The sequence below is a fragment of the Gorilla gorilla genome, chromosome 10, assembly GCF_029281585.2.
Source record: "Gorilla gorilla gorilla isolate KB3781 chromosome 10, NHGRI_mGorGor1-v2.1_pri, whole genome shotgun sequence".
Lineage (NCBI taxonomy): Eukaryota > Metazoa > Chordata > Mammalia > Primates > Hominidae > Gorilla > Gorilla gorilla.
In genome coordinates, this window is record NC_073234.2 from 73,776,455 (window position 1) to 73,792,995 (window position 16,541).

The window sequence follows — 16,541 nt, forward strand, 5'->3', positions numbered from 1 at the left end:
TGCTATATGCTAAATATGCGGGGCTTAACATGGCATTGTTCCTGCTTTCATAGAACGTACAATCCAATTTGGGGAGGCTGCATGTCACTTGAAAAGGACATGGATATTGCAGCCAGATAAATCTAGATTCAAATCCTGATGCTACCTTTTACAGTGGGACTCTAAACAAGTTACTATCCTCTGTGCCTCAATTCTTTCATGTATAAAAATGGGGATAATGATAATACCTGGCTTATAAAATAATTGTGAGGATTAAATCATAAAATGTGCATGAAGTGCTTAACACAGTGCATGAAACATACTAATATTTTTAAAACAACATGACTGTTGTTAGTTATTACATATTATTGTTATGTGTATATCTAGCCCATTTCCTCCCTCCTGGTTACCTACTCCTTTTAAACCTTGACCCCCTCATCCTGGGTACAACTTATTCCTTTTCCTCTTTAGCCTTTTAGCATTCAGACATGTTTTCTGATATTTTGTATGTAATGTGATGTCTATATAGTCCTAGTTTAGTCTATGCTTTTGTGGAGCTTACATTTTCATGGAAAGAGACAGATAAACAATAAACCTAATAAGTAAATTATATATTATGGTAGAAGTCATGACAAAAAATAGAACAGGGCAGGTTTGGGAGAGGTGGGATGGGGATGGGAGGAATGCAATTTTAAACATGATGGTTATACGAGCCTCATTAAGACGGCATTTTAAAATTCACTATTTTAAAGTGTACAATTCTGTGGTTTTTAGTGTAGTCACAATGTTGTACAACCATCAACAGCATGAAATTTCAGAATATGTTCATCATTCCAAAAAGAAACTCCAAATCAATTTGTAGTCACTCCTCCCGACCTCTGACAGCCATTCTTCTGCCTTGTCTCTATGGATTTGCATATTCCAGACACTTTATATAAATGGAATCACTGAATCTGTAGAATTTTGTGTCTGGTTTCTTTCACTTTACATAATGTTTTCCAAGGTCACCCAGGTTGTAGCATGTATCAATACCTCATTCTGTTTTGTGGTTGAATAATAACTCTATTGTATCAGTACACCATATTTTGTTTATCTATTCATCAGTTGATGGATATTTGGTTTGTACTTTTTGACTATTATGAATGCTGCTGCTATGAACATTCACATACAAGTTTTTATGTGGATATATATTTTCAATTCTTTTGGATATATACCTAGGCATGGAATTGCTGAAGGTATATGGTAACTCTATGTTTAATTTTTTGAGTAAGTGTTTTCCACAGTGGCTGTATTATTTACATTCCCACCAGCAATATAATAGGATTCTAATTTCTACACATCCTCACCAACACTTAGTATTATCTGTCTTTTTTATTACAGCCAAGAAGATAACCTTTGAGCCAAGATTTGAAGGCACTGTGGGAGTAAGCCATGGAGAAGAGACTTCCAGACAGAGGGGTTGGCCCGGGCAAAGCCCTGGTGACCAGAGTGTGCCTGATGTGTTCCAGGAACACCAAGATGAACAGTGGAACTTGAGAAGCGTGATCAAGAGGACAAGTAGAATAGGATGAGGCTTGAGCCAACAGAAGGCAGTGGCCAAATACAAGTAGTTGAAAGGACTTTGGCATTTACTTTGAAAGAAATGGAAAACCACTGAAGGGGTTTGGAGCAGAAAGGTGACATGATTTGACCTGCATTATAAAAGAGTGTCACTCTGACTGCTGAATTGTATGTGGGCAAGGGTGGAATCAGAAGAACGAGAGCAAGTCGGTTGGTTTTTGCAACAATGGTGACATGCAAAGGTGGTTGCTATCAGGGAGGTGGTGAGTAGCAGTTGAATTCTGCATGTGTATTAAGCAACAAGATTTCCTGACAAACTGAGAGTGGAATATGAAAAAGGAAGGAGTCAAGCAAGACTTCATGGCTTGTGGTTCACTTATTTTTACTTTAAGATATATCAGGAAGTGTGTTCAAATTCATTTCTTCACTATTAGGTCAAACCCAAAGTTCTTAATTAAGGCAATCTCACATGTTTAAAAATATTATTCATGGTAATAATAATAATAATACTCAAAACCTATTAAACATCAGCCTCTTTAATCCAGCAATCTCATGAGGCAGGTATTATTTTTCTCAATTTATATATGAGTAAACAAAATCGTGAGAAATAACTGGCAGCTCCCCTAATTTTTGTCCCTGCTTCCAACATAGGATCAACTAGAGAAAGTCAAATATGCACCCCCTAATCAATCACCTGGGATGTCCCAATCAGGGCTTATCCAACCTTGCCTTTTTCCCACTCTAAAGCTTTCCCACTCCTCTGCCTGCCTTTGAGTCTCTGCCAAAATGCAACTGATGGACTCCTTTGTTATTGCAAGCTCTGAATAAATAGCCTCTGCTTGTTCTCATTTGACTGTTCTTTATTTCCACAAGTGTTTTAGGTAATGTTCTCTGGGAAAAGGACTCTGAGACAAAGACTTGCATACAGGTTTACTGGGGGACACTCACAGGGTGGACAAATGTGGAGGGGATGGTAGAAGCAGAATGGGGCAGATGGAGATGAAATGTGATACAATTGCACTAGAGGCCTCAGCTGACCCCACCAGGAGCTCTGCAGCTAGGATGGCCCTCTAAAAAGGTACCCTGGGTTAGGCATTGGATGCAGACCACCCTTAGGGAAGGAGAGGAAGCTTAGGTTAGACAACTGTCTTTGACTAAGGCCAAGTCCAAAGTAGGGTCTTGCTATGAACTCTCAGCAGATGGGGAATGGTTGTTTGGATCCCCCTCCAGGGAGAGAGATTAGCTGACCCCATCCAAACACAGTTGACAGTGGATCATGTCTTGAACCCAACTTTAAATCCAAGTTCAAAGCTCCTTTCACTACAGCATAGCTGTCTTCACCTAAAAACATGACAAATGGAGATTTTGTGAAACTCATGTTCTTTCCTCTTAGTCCAAAACCAAAAACATATTTATGCAGTGATTCAGACATTTTTAGCAAATGGTTTAGAGTACAGCAGTTGGCTCAATTGAATATGGCATTAAAATATCTGAAATAAAACCCGACCTGACCAACCAAAAGCAGTTAGCTGAGTTACCACACGTAGACATTCATACCCTCTTAATATTTCAGTACGTTACTAAATGTTTCCCTCTCTCAATAGAGTCCTGTGACTTCCAGCTTTCCAGCTTGAGATGCTGATGAATTGAAAACAAATTGATGTGAAAATATTACCATTCCCACTTCAAAGATATTCATCTCCCAGGAAAAAGTATCCCATCTTAGTCAAAATCCTAATCGAATATGTCTTGGAAGTTAGTAAAATATTAATTTATTCTTTAAAACAATCTAGTCCTCTAACTTACTTTGTCTTTAGTGTTATGTGACTATCACAAGATTTTAAGCTTTATTGAACTCACTACTTCTTTTTGGGATTTACAGGTAAATCAACCAGTACTGTTTCTAGTTATGGGAACTTACCTGATGATTATAAAAAACATACACCAAGTTCTATCTATAAATTTGTCTGAATAGTCCTTGTATCTGTAAACAAGGTAACTGTGACTTTTTAAGATCTGTCAGCATAGTCCCTATCACAAGACCTTTTGAATATGTTAGTCATTGCTCCCAGAGCTTTTGGCTCTTTGCCTTTCTGTGTGTCCTGGAAATTCCTTTACACTCACCCTTTCACCCTGCTCCCAAAGAACCTTGATTAACCTTGTATGGGATCTCAGCTAATTTGTAATCCCAGGTACTTTTTGCCCATAGAGCATGGTGATCTTAAACTTTGAGTCATAAGAATTGTTAGGGGAATCTATTAAAATAGAGGATATCAGAGATTCATACCACATTTAAAGAATCAGAACTTCTGGAGGTGATGCTCAGACAAATGTATAATTAAATGCCTCTTTTTGGAATTCTGTTAAATATCACAGCTTGAAAACAAATTGCATATTTCTAGCAACCAATATGCCCAGTTTTCTGGCTACAGAGTATCAAGATAAAAGTGATGATTGGAGTCCATTCTTTTCAGCAGCTGTGTACATAATGACAATCCATGGAAGTAGAAACAACAGGCTGGATTAGGCCAATAGTGATCCATCTCTATGGTAAGACCTATTAAAAATGTTAACTAAATAAATGCAAATAATAGGGCTGATCTAAGAAAAATATCTGTAGAAGAAATTGGCATGGCCAAGTGATTGCTAGAACACAAAAATAAGATAGTAAAGGAGTTGAAAATTATTTCAAGGGTGTGGGAAGATGGGGGCATTGGAAAAATGGCTGTGATTGAAATTATTGAACAGATAAATATTGAATATAGGACTGAGGTGAGGTGATAGGGAGGCTGCAAAGATAAGAACCACATAGTTTAATTTACTTCAACGGGTATTTATCAAGTCCATACAAACTATGTGCACCGCATCTTCCTACAGTGTACCAAGGCATGGTTACCCAATTTGGATTTTTATTTTTAAAAATAAAGTTCCTGGGCCGGGCACGGTGGCTCACGCCTGTAATCCCAGCACTTTGGGAGGCTGAGGAGGGCAGATCACCTGAGGTCAGGAGTTTGAGACCAGCCTGGCCAACATGGTGAAACCCCGTCTCTACTAAAAATACAAAATTAGCTGGGCGTGGTGGTGCATGCCTGTAATCCCAGCTACTTGTGAGGCTGAGGCAGGAAAATCGCTTGAACCTGGGAGGTGGAGGTTGCAATGAGCTGAGATCACACCACTGCACTCCAGCCTGGGTGACAAGAATGAAACTCTGTCTCAAATAAATAAATAAAGTTTCTGGATCCTGCATTAGCTCTATTGAATCCAAATATCTGGGAATGGGGGAAGTCTCTACTGTATAAAGCTCCCCAAGAGATTCCAGTGCATCCAATCAATGGGCCAGCATTTGGGAATCACTATTCCAGAGACCAGAAACATGAATGAGGCATAGTGTTTGTTTCTAAAGACTGTACAAACTGGTATGGTGAGCTCTATGCTGTACCAGCTTTCCTACCTTTGTCTTATATTCCTGGCTTCTAAATTTTACTCATGGTTTTTCTTTTCTCTGAAATGCCTTTTTGTCATTTCTGCCATGAAAATATTATTCATCCTTCAAGATCCAGTCAAATATGAGAACTGGGACCGTATTCCATATCTCTTGGCCACCAGCCTTCCAACTCCACATCCATTACACAACCAAATACCGTTAAGATCCAACCTCATAATGTCTGCTTCATTCATGGTCTTTGCATTTCCATCTCCACCTCTTTGGCCCACCTGTACCACTGAATGGCTTTTTAACCACTCTTGCACTCCATCTGCCCTCCTACTCTAATTTATTCTTTATGGTTCTATTTAACATTACTTTTGCACATTTTAATTATAACTTTTTTATATTAAAAATAAATGTTAGCATTTTTCCATTAGCTACAAAGTTAGGGATAAAACACTCTAGTCTGACATTCAAAATTCTCTACTGTATCAGTTAGACTTCCTTTGATTGTAAGCAACAGAACCAGTCTGGCTAATTTAAGTAGAAAAAGATACGGAGTGGTTTACAAAATCAAAGTTCTAATCATTTCCTTTTGATTTTGTGAATCTTCTTAAAATTCTCAGTTATAGAGAATGTCTGATGCAACAGTTTTCCAGCTCTTATTAATAAGAAGACAGGGGACATTGACTGAAAGACCGCCTATAATTAGGCCCGCTGGGGATAGTTCTTTCAAAGCAAATTTCGGGTGCTATTATCAGAAGAAGAAATAAATGTTAAGGAGAAAAGCCAAGAAATGCCAACTATCTCCAAAATAGGGCTCCAATTCAATAGAAGTAAAATTGGATACAGTGGAGGGGAAAGAATTTTATGCTTTCTTTTTTGAGACAACAGAGGTCAAAATGGAGAAGATAACCACGGGAGATAATACTTTGTGGTCTCAATGTACCCCATGTTGGGGGAGAAGGAAGGTTAGTGGTTTGAAGAAAATGTTTTCAACAAAGTGTGGAATGATTCAATAAGGGATCGTGATTCATAAAGGTAAAGATAAGCTGTTTTCATTTTTTTTCCGTGATCAATCAACTTCTGTGTAATTACAATGTTCTTTACAAAAACCTTGTACGTTATTTTTTGAAAAATAAGTTAGCCACCACAATACAGGAAAAGCCACAATGTTTACTGGTGAGAAAGTCAGTAGGATGACAGTAACTTCTGTATCTTTAGGAGGGTAACAAGGCTTCCACTTCCAAATTCAAGAAAGGCTCTCTCATCTCCCGTATGTCCCATGTGGTGCGGCACCCAAGCATTCTCAGAAGCACCCTTTCAAAGAGAAATGTAGCACCAAAAAATAGTATGTAACATAAAAGTCCAGTGACGGTGAGGACATAAAACATGATGAAAATCCTCAGTGCACGTTTCCTACAAAGAGAGAAAACATCTGTGTTAACCAAATTCTGAAAATAATCACATTGATAGGCTCCTGGCACCTCCACCCAGGTAGCTCTAAAACGTCAACTAAGTAATTTTCTCTTGACTTCAGTTTACATTTGTAAAAGCAGCAGCTTGGAATGGAGGAGCACTTATTTACGTTCATGCTAGGTCTGGCATTGGAATTTCAAGATCCTATAGCCATGAAACAATAAAATCCCTGGATAGTGTGGGGTTCTTTCCTTTGAAATGTCCTTTTCACATCCTAGCAGGTTATAGCAATCTTTACCTCACTCATGAGGTATATGATGTCTCTTTTTGAGCAAACAAAGGCACAGGCAGTTAGATTTTCCCCAGGACACAAAGTATAACGTGATAAAGGGAATTCAGAGCTCTTTGCCCCTAGTTTTTGTCCTGGCACCAGACTTTTATTTGTAAAATAATAGAAGCTTTTTTAAATCCTTGAGGACCCATCCTTCTGGGTTACACCTATGACATATTTTATTGATATGATTCTAAGTCCTTGCATTATTATTTTCTAGTTATAAATGTATTATATGATTAGGGCAGAAAATCCAGAAGAACACAAAGAAGAAATGTCATAGATCATCCAATTACCTGAGATAATTACCATCTATAATACATCAGAAGAGAAAATCTACAGCGTAGTTAAAGCTAGCCATGGATCGATTTTGTGACCTAACTCAGTGGTTTTATAAACCAGAGCCAAGTTTCTCGCCATTATCCCCACTGGCTATCACTTGGCAGTTACACACGTAATTGCTTTCACTTCACACATTTATTAAAGAGCCAATGTTCTTAAGATACTCTATTAGGAAGGGGCTTAGAGAGCTGATAACAGGAAGCAGATGTGTCCTGCCTTCAAGGAGCACCAAAGGCAGATTTGTTCTTGCCTATGAAAAGAAAAACAACTCACTACGAAAACATATCTAGTAAATAAACACTGTTCCTCCTAAATTAAAAGACCAGTCATCTTTAGAAATACTAAACTATGACATTTTCAAAGAAACACATTTTAACATTAAGTTTTTGGAAAGTAAAACAAATTTTCTAAAGCAAAGATAATTTGGAAAACAGAGAAATGAAGAAACTATAATCTCATCACCCAAATATAACCAGATACATTTTTGATCTTTTTTTCTTTCTTCCATTTATTCATTCATTCTTTTTATTTTGTCTTAGTTTTTAGTTTAATTTTTTCCTTACATTTAGAGTATACTCATCTAGTTTTTTCTGTCCTACAGTAAATACTCTTGGTACAGTTAAATCCATATTTATTTCTTGACAGTAATGAATCATTTGATTTTTATTTACAAGTCAATACAAGTTTTAAAAATTTAAATTTTCTATTACTAAGCATGATATTCATTTTTAAAGGTCTAGACATTTTTCCCTGGAAAAAAAACCATAGTTAACTAAATTGAAATAAGGTTTCTCATATCACCTGTACAGAACCAAAAAAATGTGTCACTAATAATTTTATTCATTTTAGACATCTTTGGTAAAGAATAAAATATTCTTTTAACTTTTGAATACTATTTATTTAATTTTCAAACCTTGCCACGTGTAAAACCTTTGATCTTTTCCAATATCTCCACATTATTTATGGTCAGTACATAAGGGATGACCATAAAGGGAACGGAAGGACTAGGGGACATTATCAATAAAAGGCCACCTTGTGAAGCTAAAACCAGCAAAAATCGATTCATAATGATTGAATTAATCCATAAGGCAAACTTCCTCAAGATGTTAGTGTATAAATATGCTGTAGTTAAACCAATATATCTCCAGTTCTTTAACAAGAGATTGGGCAAAATTTCAGGCAATCTTAATTAGAATGTAATCATGTGAGAAAAAGATGAGCAACTCAGCCTGATTATAATCCTCCGATATAACACAATAAAGCGATACGTGAAAGGCATTCACCTATTTACTTATTTGTCTGGTTGGTTGGTTTGGAGTTATTAGTCACATACTATAAAATTCACTCTATACATTGTACAATCCAGAGGCTTTTGGTTTAGTCACAAGGCTGTACAACCATCACCACTATCTAATTCCAGGAAATTTTTGTCACCCCAAAAAGAAACCCCATTCCCTGGAGCAGTCACCATCTCCCTATTCCCCAACACTCTGTGCCTGGCAACCATGAATCTACTTTGAATCTATATGGATTTTCCTACTTTGAACATTCATATAGATGGAATCATTTGGCTATCCCTCTGTGTCTGGCTGTCTTTCACTGAGCACAATGTTTTCTAAGATCATGTTGTGGTATATATGAGTACATCATTCTTTTTTGCAGCTGAATAATACTTCATTGTGTGGCTACACTGCATTTTGTTTTTTCATTCATCAGTTAATGGACATTTGGGTTGTTTCTACTTTTTGGCTATTATGAATAATGCTGCCATGAACATTTGTGTACAGGTTTTTGTGTGGACATTTTCAATTCTTTTGAGTATATACCCAAGAGTAGACTTGTGGAATCATGTGGTAATTCTATATTTAACCATTTTAGAAACTGCCAAGTTGTTTTCAAAAGTGGTTGTACCATTTCGCAATCCCACCAGTGATATACGAGGGTTCCAATTTCTCCACATCCTCTCCAATGCTAGTTATTGTCTGTCTTTTTTACTGTAGTCATCTTAGTGGATGTTAAGTGGTATCCCACTGTGGTTCATTGTGGTTTTGATTTACGTTTTTTTAATGACCAATGATGCTGAACATCTTTTCATGTGCTTGTTGACCATTTGTGTGTCTTCTTTGAAGAAATGTGTACCCGAGTCATTTGCCTGTTTTTCAAACTGGGTTGTTTATCTTTTTGTTGTTGAGTTGTAAGAGTTATTTTTTTTTCACAGTTGACAAACGTTCTTGTGTTAATATAATGGTTATGAAAAAAAAAAAGCAAACAATGCTAGTGACCAGTGTGGTAAAAACATACAGTGTTCAAACCTAAGCAGGATTACATCCTTTGGACAGGTTTTATTCCCGGGATATTGAACCCCTCAGCCATGACAGCATCTACTGCTTCACACAGCAGCGTACACCACATGTTCACCTTCAGTATCTCTCCAGTCTTGTCGGTCTTTCTCCACACAATAGCAGCTATCATAGAACTCTGTGAAAGTAGCTGCCAGCTCATATATAGAACCACAAGAACCAGAAGTAAGTCATCTAAAATCTTTTGTAGTATCTCAGGGAGCCATAAAATGCAATGGCCTAGTTTCCATTCCTTCTCATGGTGCAAAATAATCTTGGTCTGTCAAGCAGCTTTTTGCAGCATCTGATCATTGATACTGGCCAGATGTGCAATAGACCTGGTTCTAGTGAAACCACGCAAAAAGTAAGCAGCTGTATTTCCTCTGTCATCTAGCATTTTGTCAAACGAGAAGATGTTGTCACTCAACCGGTTATGGGAAAGTTCAGTTTATTTGATACAGCCATAAGCAACAGATGTCTAAGCAGCATTCAATTCCTCTGCAGTTAAGACCTTGCTTCTTTCTTTTTCCTTCAATTTGTCCATGGATCACTTTAGTCCTTATTCCAGGTCTACGAGATGAACTGTTTCATCTGAACATATATTAGACTTCTTGTCTTCCCCTAGCAACACACCAAATCCAGCATGGGAGACTTTAGTTACTTTAGGATCATACCAACCAATCTTTTGAGCGGCAGCAAATATTTTTTGGAGGTGCAGAGATTGTCCACTGTTCACCCAGAGATAACCATATCTTCTTTTTCCTCAAATAGTTTTTGCTTAAGAGCAGCCAGATCAGATGCATCATAGTTATAACCTCCGTCTGATTTTTTTTTTTGTTTGTTTGAGACCAGCTCTCACTCTGTTGCCCAAGCTGGAGTGCAGTGACATGATCTCCAGGCTCACCACAACCTCGACTTCCCTGGGCTCAGGTGATAGTCCCACCTCAGCCTCCCCAGTAGGTAAAACTACAGGCATGTGTCACTGAATTTTTTTTTTGTAGATACAAGTTTTCACCTTGTTGCCCAGGCTGGTCTCAAACTCCTGGGGCTCAAGTGATCCACCTGCCTCAGGCTCCCGAAGTGCTTGGATTATAAGCATGAGCTACCACACCCAGCCTCCATCTGATTTTACCACGGTTAATGGTATGGAACATCCTGGGACCAACACAAACTTTCTGCCATCATCCACTTGCACAAACCATCTATCATCAAATTCCTTTACATCATTCATCCTATCTTGATAGAAGAATTATTCTTTATCTATTAAAGAGATGTCCAGAGCATCATAGATTTTACTAAACTATTGGCAGGAGATATCACAGATAAACTTTCAAGTTTTTGTAATATCTGGATTTTTACTCTGGAACAGAATGTGACACTGATATGCTCATTTCTTAAATTCCTCCACAGTATCAAACCTCTTAGATTCCTTACAAAAGGCCTGAAGATTTCCAATAGGAGGTGAAACTGTTAGACAAGCTGGAAATTTATCTTGCAGGTGAGCAATACGCATGTCAAACTGGGTCCCCCAATCTCCTACATGGTTTAACCTAAGCACCTCGTATCCTGCAAATTCAAAGAGGCAGCACATGCTCTCTCCTATGATGGTCAACATGAGGTGGCCTGCACGCATCTGTTTGAGCATTATGAGCATCATGTATACGTCAAGTCCCCAAATTACAAAGACAAGATTCATGCTTTTGTGTATCCCTTGGAGTATTAGGAGAAGACAGATGTGAAACAATTTAATTTCAATAACATGCCATGGGCTGTCCGACAGGATTATGTGCAAGGTGTGCACATAAACTTTTACAACCCAACAGCAAAAAATAAAAGAACAACCCAATTCTTTAAAATGGGCAAAGGACTTGATTGAAGACAGAGCTGAGATTCTACCTGGTTTGGTGGCTGGAGATAAAGAATCAAAAATGTTTTCTTAGAGGAAATTACTTCTCAGGGTGTAAATGATGGTGTGGCATCTCCTGAACAGGATCCAAAGAGCCGGAATTTGCTGGTAGTGTCTTTCCAATACCATCCAAGGGTAAGGCATCCTACCCAGCAAACAAAACTTTTCAAATTTCTTATGAAAAGAACATAACTGATAAGAGTGGAGGTGGTTGCCTTATCACGTATAGATACCATCTTTTAAGATTTTAGATAGATATAGATAGATTTTATAGATACATCTATAGATATGTAGATAGAAATAAATCTATATCTCTCTATACATAGACAAATCTCTATATATCTATAGAAATATATAGAGAAGCTTCTTCTCTGTATTTGCAGCCATCATGGAAGAAAATTTAAAATTAAAGTGTTGACTTAATGTTGTTTGGAAGAGTTTTCAGGCAAAAAGGAACAGACTAACTAAAAATATAATTAACATTAATAGCCACCCACAAGAGGTCTTTGGTCATATATCTTTGATCATGAAGATATATCTATCTATATTTAGATATATTTATCTAAAGATAAATCTTTAGATTTATCTAAAGCAGTAAGAAAGCAATCTATATATATCGAATGCAATAGATCTTTATCTAAATAAGAAAAATCCCATGACTCCAATGAACTCCAATGACTTTTAAAGAACATAGATAATTTACAAAAGAAAATAAAACAAAACATTTTAGTCAACACTTGAAAAAAATCAATCCCAGCATAATCCGTACATTTTGGGGCAGTCATCCAGCCCTGAACGGCCCCTTGCTCTGACTTACCACGCTGTATTGCGGGGAGGAGACTTCTGCGCTAAAAAGGATGCTGGGGCCTGAGGAAGCAGGGCCTCCATCTCTTCCGTATCTATTTCCTCAGAACTGTGAGAGTCAGTGTCCTCTGCCTCCATTTGATACATCCTTAGCTTTGCACTCAGCAGTTCCACATTCTTGCAAAGGTCCTGAAAAAAAAGAGTAATCAAGTACCTTAAAAAAATTCTAAATGTCTCCAAGTCTTACTATAGATAATGCAGAGTGCTTTTCCTCTGGATCACCTTGGGGACACACATTAGAAATCACACATAGGTCCCATGAACAGATCATTGGCAGGTGCATCTTGAATAGAAGCAGACATACACATTCACAGTGTAAGGTAGCACTATGGTAGAAAACTAAATGAAACCCACATGCTAATCTTTAACCACTAGATTATTAATGTAGGAAGATGTCCTTGTACTGAATTCCTCTACTCAATTCGTTCATCTATGCAAAGCATATTTATTGGGTGATTACTGCTAACAGGTTCTAGGATACGGTGTTAACAAAATAGACAAAGAATACAATCTATTACAGGGGCTGGGGGCAAGTGATAAACAGCTAAACACATACATACATTCTATATTACATGTTAAGATACACACTAAAGAGAAAACAAATAGGGTATGGGAACAGAGAGTGTCTGAGGTTTGGTGATGGGGACATCTACTCAAGATAGTTGGGATAAGTTGGACTCAGAGCAGCTGACAGGTTGATACATTCATTCTTTCATTGTCTCATTTGCCCAATCACATTTACCTCTATGTCTAAGATCTTGTGGGAGGAGTTCAAAGATGGAGTTATTTTTTGAGGTAATGGAAATTAGGAGAGGTCTCAATGAAGAGATGACCTGTGAGCTGAGCCTTGAAGAATGGGTAATATGTAGACCCGAAGGGCAAGCACTAGAAGGCAGGATGAGAAGTAGCAGTAGCACAGGGGTGAGAGCTTGGGAGTACACTGGAATTGTGAATGTTCTGTTGGCCCAAGCAGAAGGCCAAAGGGGAGGAGGAAGGCCATAAGACTAGAAACCATCATTCTCAACAAACTAACACAGGAACAGAAAACCAAACACTGCATGTTCTCACTCATAAGTGGGAGTTGAACAATGAAAACACACAGACACAAGGAGGGGGACATCATACACCAGGGCCTGTTGAGGGGTGCAGGGCAAGGGGAGGGATAGTATTAGCAGAAATACCTAATGTAGATGACGGGTTGATGGATGCAGCAAACCACCATGGGACATGTATACCTATGTAACAAACCTGCATGTTCTGCATATGTAACCCAGAACTTAAAGTATAATAATAATAATAATAAATTAAATTAAATAAAAAAGAAAGAGACTAGTATGTGGTGCACCGTCATATTCTAGGCAATGAATGACCCCTGTATTTAGACATAAATTATCTGATTTTATCATTGTTTGAATTGTGTAACTGAAATCTTACCTCCAGCCTTTCCATGACTTTCTTCTTTAATTCATAAACTTCATTACAAGTATTCACCTAAAAAGACATCCACAATTCTGGGTAAAATGAAACTTATATTTTTCTGGTTTGTACAATAAAATCTCACTTATTTTGACAAACCTTATAAAATGCTTCATTGAAGTTTACTTTTACTTTGTAAACTTCTTCCTCTTAGAGCAAATTCACAGTGTAATCATAAATTGCAGACTGTAAGTGGTATAACCATAAGATTAACATAACAAGATTATTTTCAATACTTTAGAAGTATGCATTTACACAATAGCAGTTAATAATAAATCATGCTTCTCTCTTCATTACTCCTTCCTTGCTCCTTAAAAAACTTCTACCAGGACACAAGTTGAAGAAACATAGTTATGTTTCTGAGAAAATATTTCTTTTAAATATTTAAAATTTTAGAATTTGTGAATGTAAGTCATTATGTCACATTGAATATTCAGGCCGGACGGCTTTGCAAAAGAGCTGTCCACAAAAAGATCTGGTTCTTCTTCTCTTCCCATGTCTCCTATAGGTTGCCAGGTAGAGACAACAGATGGTTTTGGCTGGTTTCTGTCAGTAAGCACAAGACATGGGCTGAAAGCAAACCATCACCTTCTAACACGTGAATGCCAATTGCACGTGTCACAAGTAAAGAATGCTTTTAAAGGTTTTAAATTAATCATCCACTGAGAGACGTTCAGGATACCCTGAAAAGCAGAGATACAGCAGGAAAAAGAGTATACTAGGATTCAAGAAAAATGAGTTCTAAAGATGACACTTATAGAAATTAGTTTTATTTTTTTGAGACAAGGTCTCACTCTGACATCCAGGCTGGAGTGCAGTGGTGTGATCATGGCTCACTGCAGCCTCCATCTCCCCAGGCTCATGTGATCTTCCCACTTCAGTCTCCTGAGTAGTTGGGACTATAGGCATGTGCCACCATGCCCAGCTAGTTTTTTATTTTTTGTAGAGATGAGGTTTCTTTCTCTTTTTTTTTAACTTTTATTTTAGGTTTAGGAGTACATGTGAAGGTTTGTTACACAGGTAAACTTATGTCATGGTGGTTTGCCGTACAGATTATTTCATCACCCAGGAATTAAGCCCAGTAACCAACAGTTACCCTTTCTCCTCTTCTCTTTCCTCCTACCCTCCACCCTGAAGTAGACCCCAGTGTCTGTTTCCTTCTTTGTGTTCATAAATTCTCATCATTTGGCTCCCACTTATAAATGAGAAAATGTGGTATTGATTTTCTGTTCCTGAGTTAGTTTGCTGAGGATGACAACCTCCGGCTCCATCCATGTTCCCACAAAAGACATGATCTCGCTCTTTTTTATGGATGCACAGTATTCCATGGTATATATGTATCACATTTTCTTTATCCCAGCTGTCATTGATGGGCATTTAGGTTGATTCTATGTCTTTGCTATTGTGAATAGTGCTTCAGTGAACATTCACGTTCATGTGTCTTTATGGTAGAATGATTTATATTCCTCTGGGTATATACACAATAATGGGATTGCTGGGTCGACTGGTAGTTCTGCTTTTAGCTCTTTGAGGAATCGCCATACTGCTTTCTACAATGGTTGAACTAATTTACACTCCCACCCACTGTGTATAAGTGTTCCCTTTTCTCCACAACCTGGCCAACATCTGTTATTTTTTGACTTTTTAATAATAGTCATTCTGACCAGTGTGGGAGATGATATCTCATTGTGGTTTTGATTTGCATTTATCTAATAATCAGTGATATTGAGCTTTTTTTCATATGTTTCTTGGCCGCATGTATGTCTTCTTTTGAAAAGTAAAGACAGGGTTTCACCATGTTGCCCAGGCTGGTCTTGAACTCCTGGGCTCAAGCAATCAACCCTTCTTGGCCTCCCAAAGTGCTGGGATTACAGGCGTGAGCCACCATGCCCAGCCTCAGAAATAGATGCTTAAAGAAGTACTTGCAAGAGCAATCAAGGCATGGATTTTTGAGGCATAGTTTGTAATGGCAAACATTGATTATAAAGTACCAAATATCCAACAAAATAAAATTCATAAATTCAAATATCAAGCCCTGCATTATATAGGAGCGAAAAAAAAGTAAAATGACATCTACTAGCATAGAAAATTGTTGAAGAAAATACGCTAAGTGCCATAGCAGTTGCAAAACAATATGTATAATACAATCCCATCAAAAAAACAATGTGTAAATATATGTATAAAAATTTGGAAGAATATAAATATACTAAAACGTTCATTGTGTTTGTCTTTAAGGGAGGAGGATATTTTTCATTTTTATATGAAATCATTTCATAATGTTTTAATTGTTAAAATAAGCATGCAATCAGCCACAGTGGCTCATGCCTGTCATCCCAGCACTTGGGAGGCCGAGGTGGGAGAATCGCTTGAGGTCGGGAGTTCAAGACCAGCCTGGCCAACATGGTGAAACCCCGTCTCTACAAAAAATACAAAAAAAAAATTAGCCAGCTGTGGTGGTGTGCCCCTGTAGTCCCAGCTACTGGGGAGACTGAGGCATGAGAATCACTTGAACCCAGGAGGCGGAGGTTGCAGTGAGCCGAGATAGCGCCACTGTCTTCCAACATGGGCAACAGAATGAGACTATCTCAAAAAAAAAAAAAAGATCTAGATATATATAAAATACATTATATATATATGTATAATGACCACATCCTATGTAAGTGGCCATTGCGCTAGGCATCATGCTAGTTAGATACAAGTAACAAGAATATTTACCCTCAAGTAGCTTATAGGTGAATTAGAGAATATACAGTATAGCTATTTTTTAACACATTTATTCATCATCAATCCCTGAATTGGGTGGTTTAATTATTTAGAGAGGAGCTGTGCTGTGACAATCACCTCTTATTTGGTATCCTAGTTTATTTACAGAGTAAACATCTTCATACAGCACTTATC

General features: G+C 37.6%; 1 protein-coding gene and 1 pseudogene across 1 annotated transcript in view; both read right to left on the reverse strand.

Moving 5' to 3' along the window:
• Positions 1–6,018: 6,018 nt before the first annotated feature.
• Positions 6,019–16,541, reverse strand: part of SMCO2 (single-pass membrane protein with coiled-coil domains 2) — a 31,302-nt gene continuing 20,779 nt past the window's right edge. Inside the window, 3 exon segments of the mRNA XM_031000924.3 lie at positions 6,019–6,385; positions 12,121–12,296; positions 13,602–13,658. Of these exon segments, the coding sequence (XP_030856784.2) occupies positions 6,187–6,385; positions 12,121–12,296; positions 13,602–13,658 (432 nt within the window). The 3' untranslated portion in view covers positions 6,019–6,186.
• Positions 9,381–11,030, reverse strand: LOC101125030 (arginine--tRNA ligase, cytoplasmic-like; annotated as a pseudogene).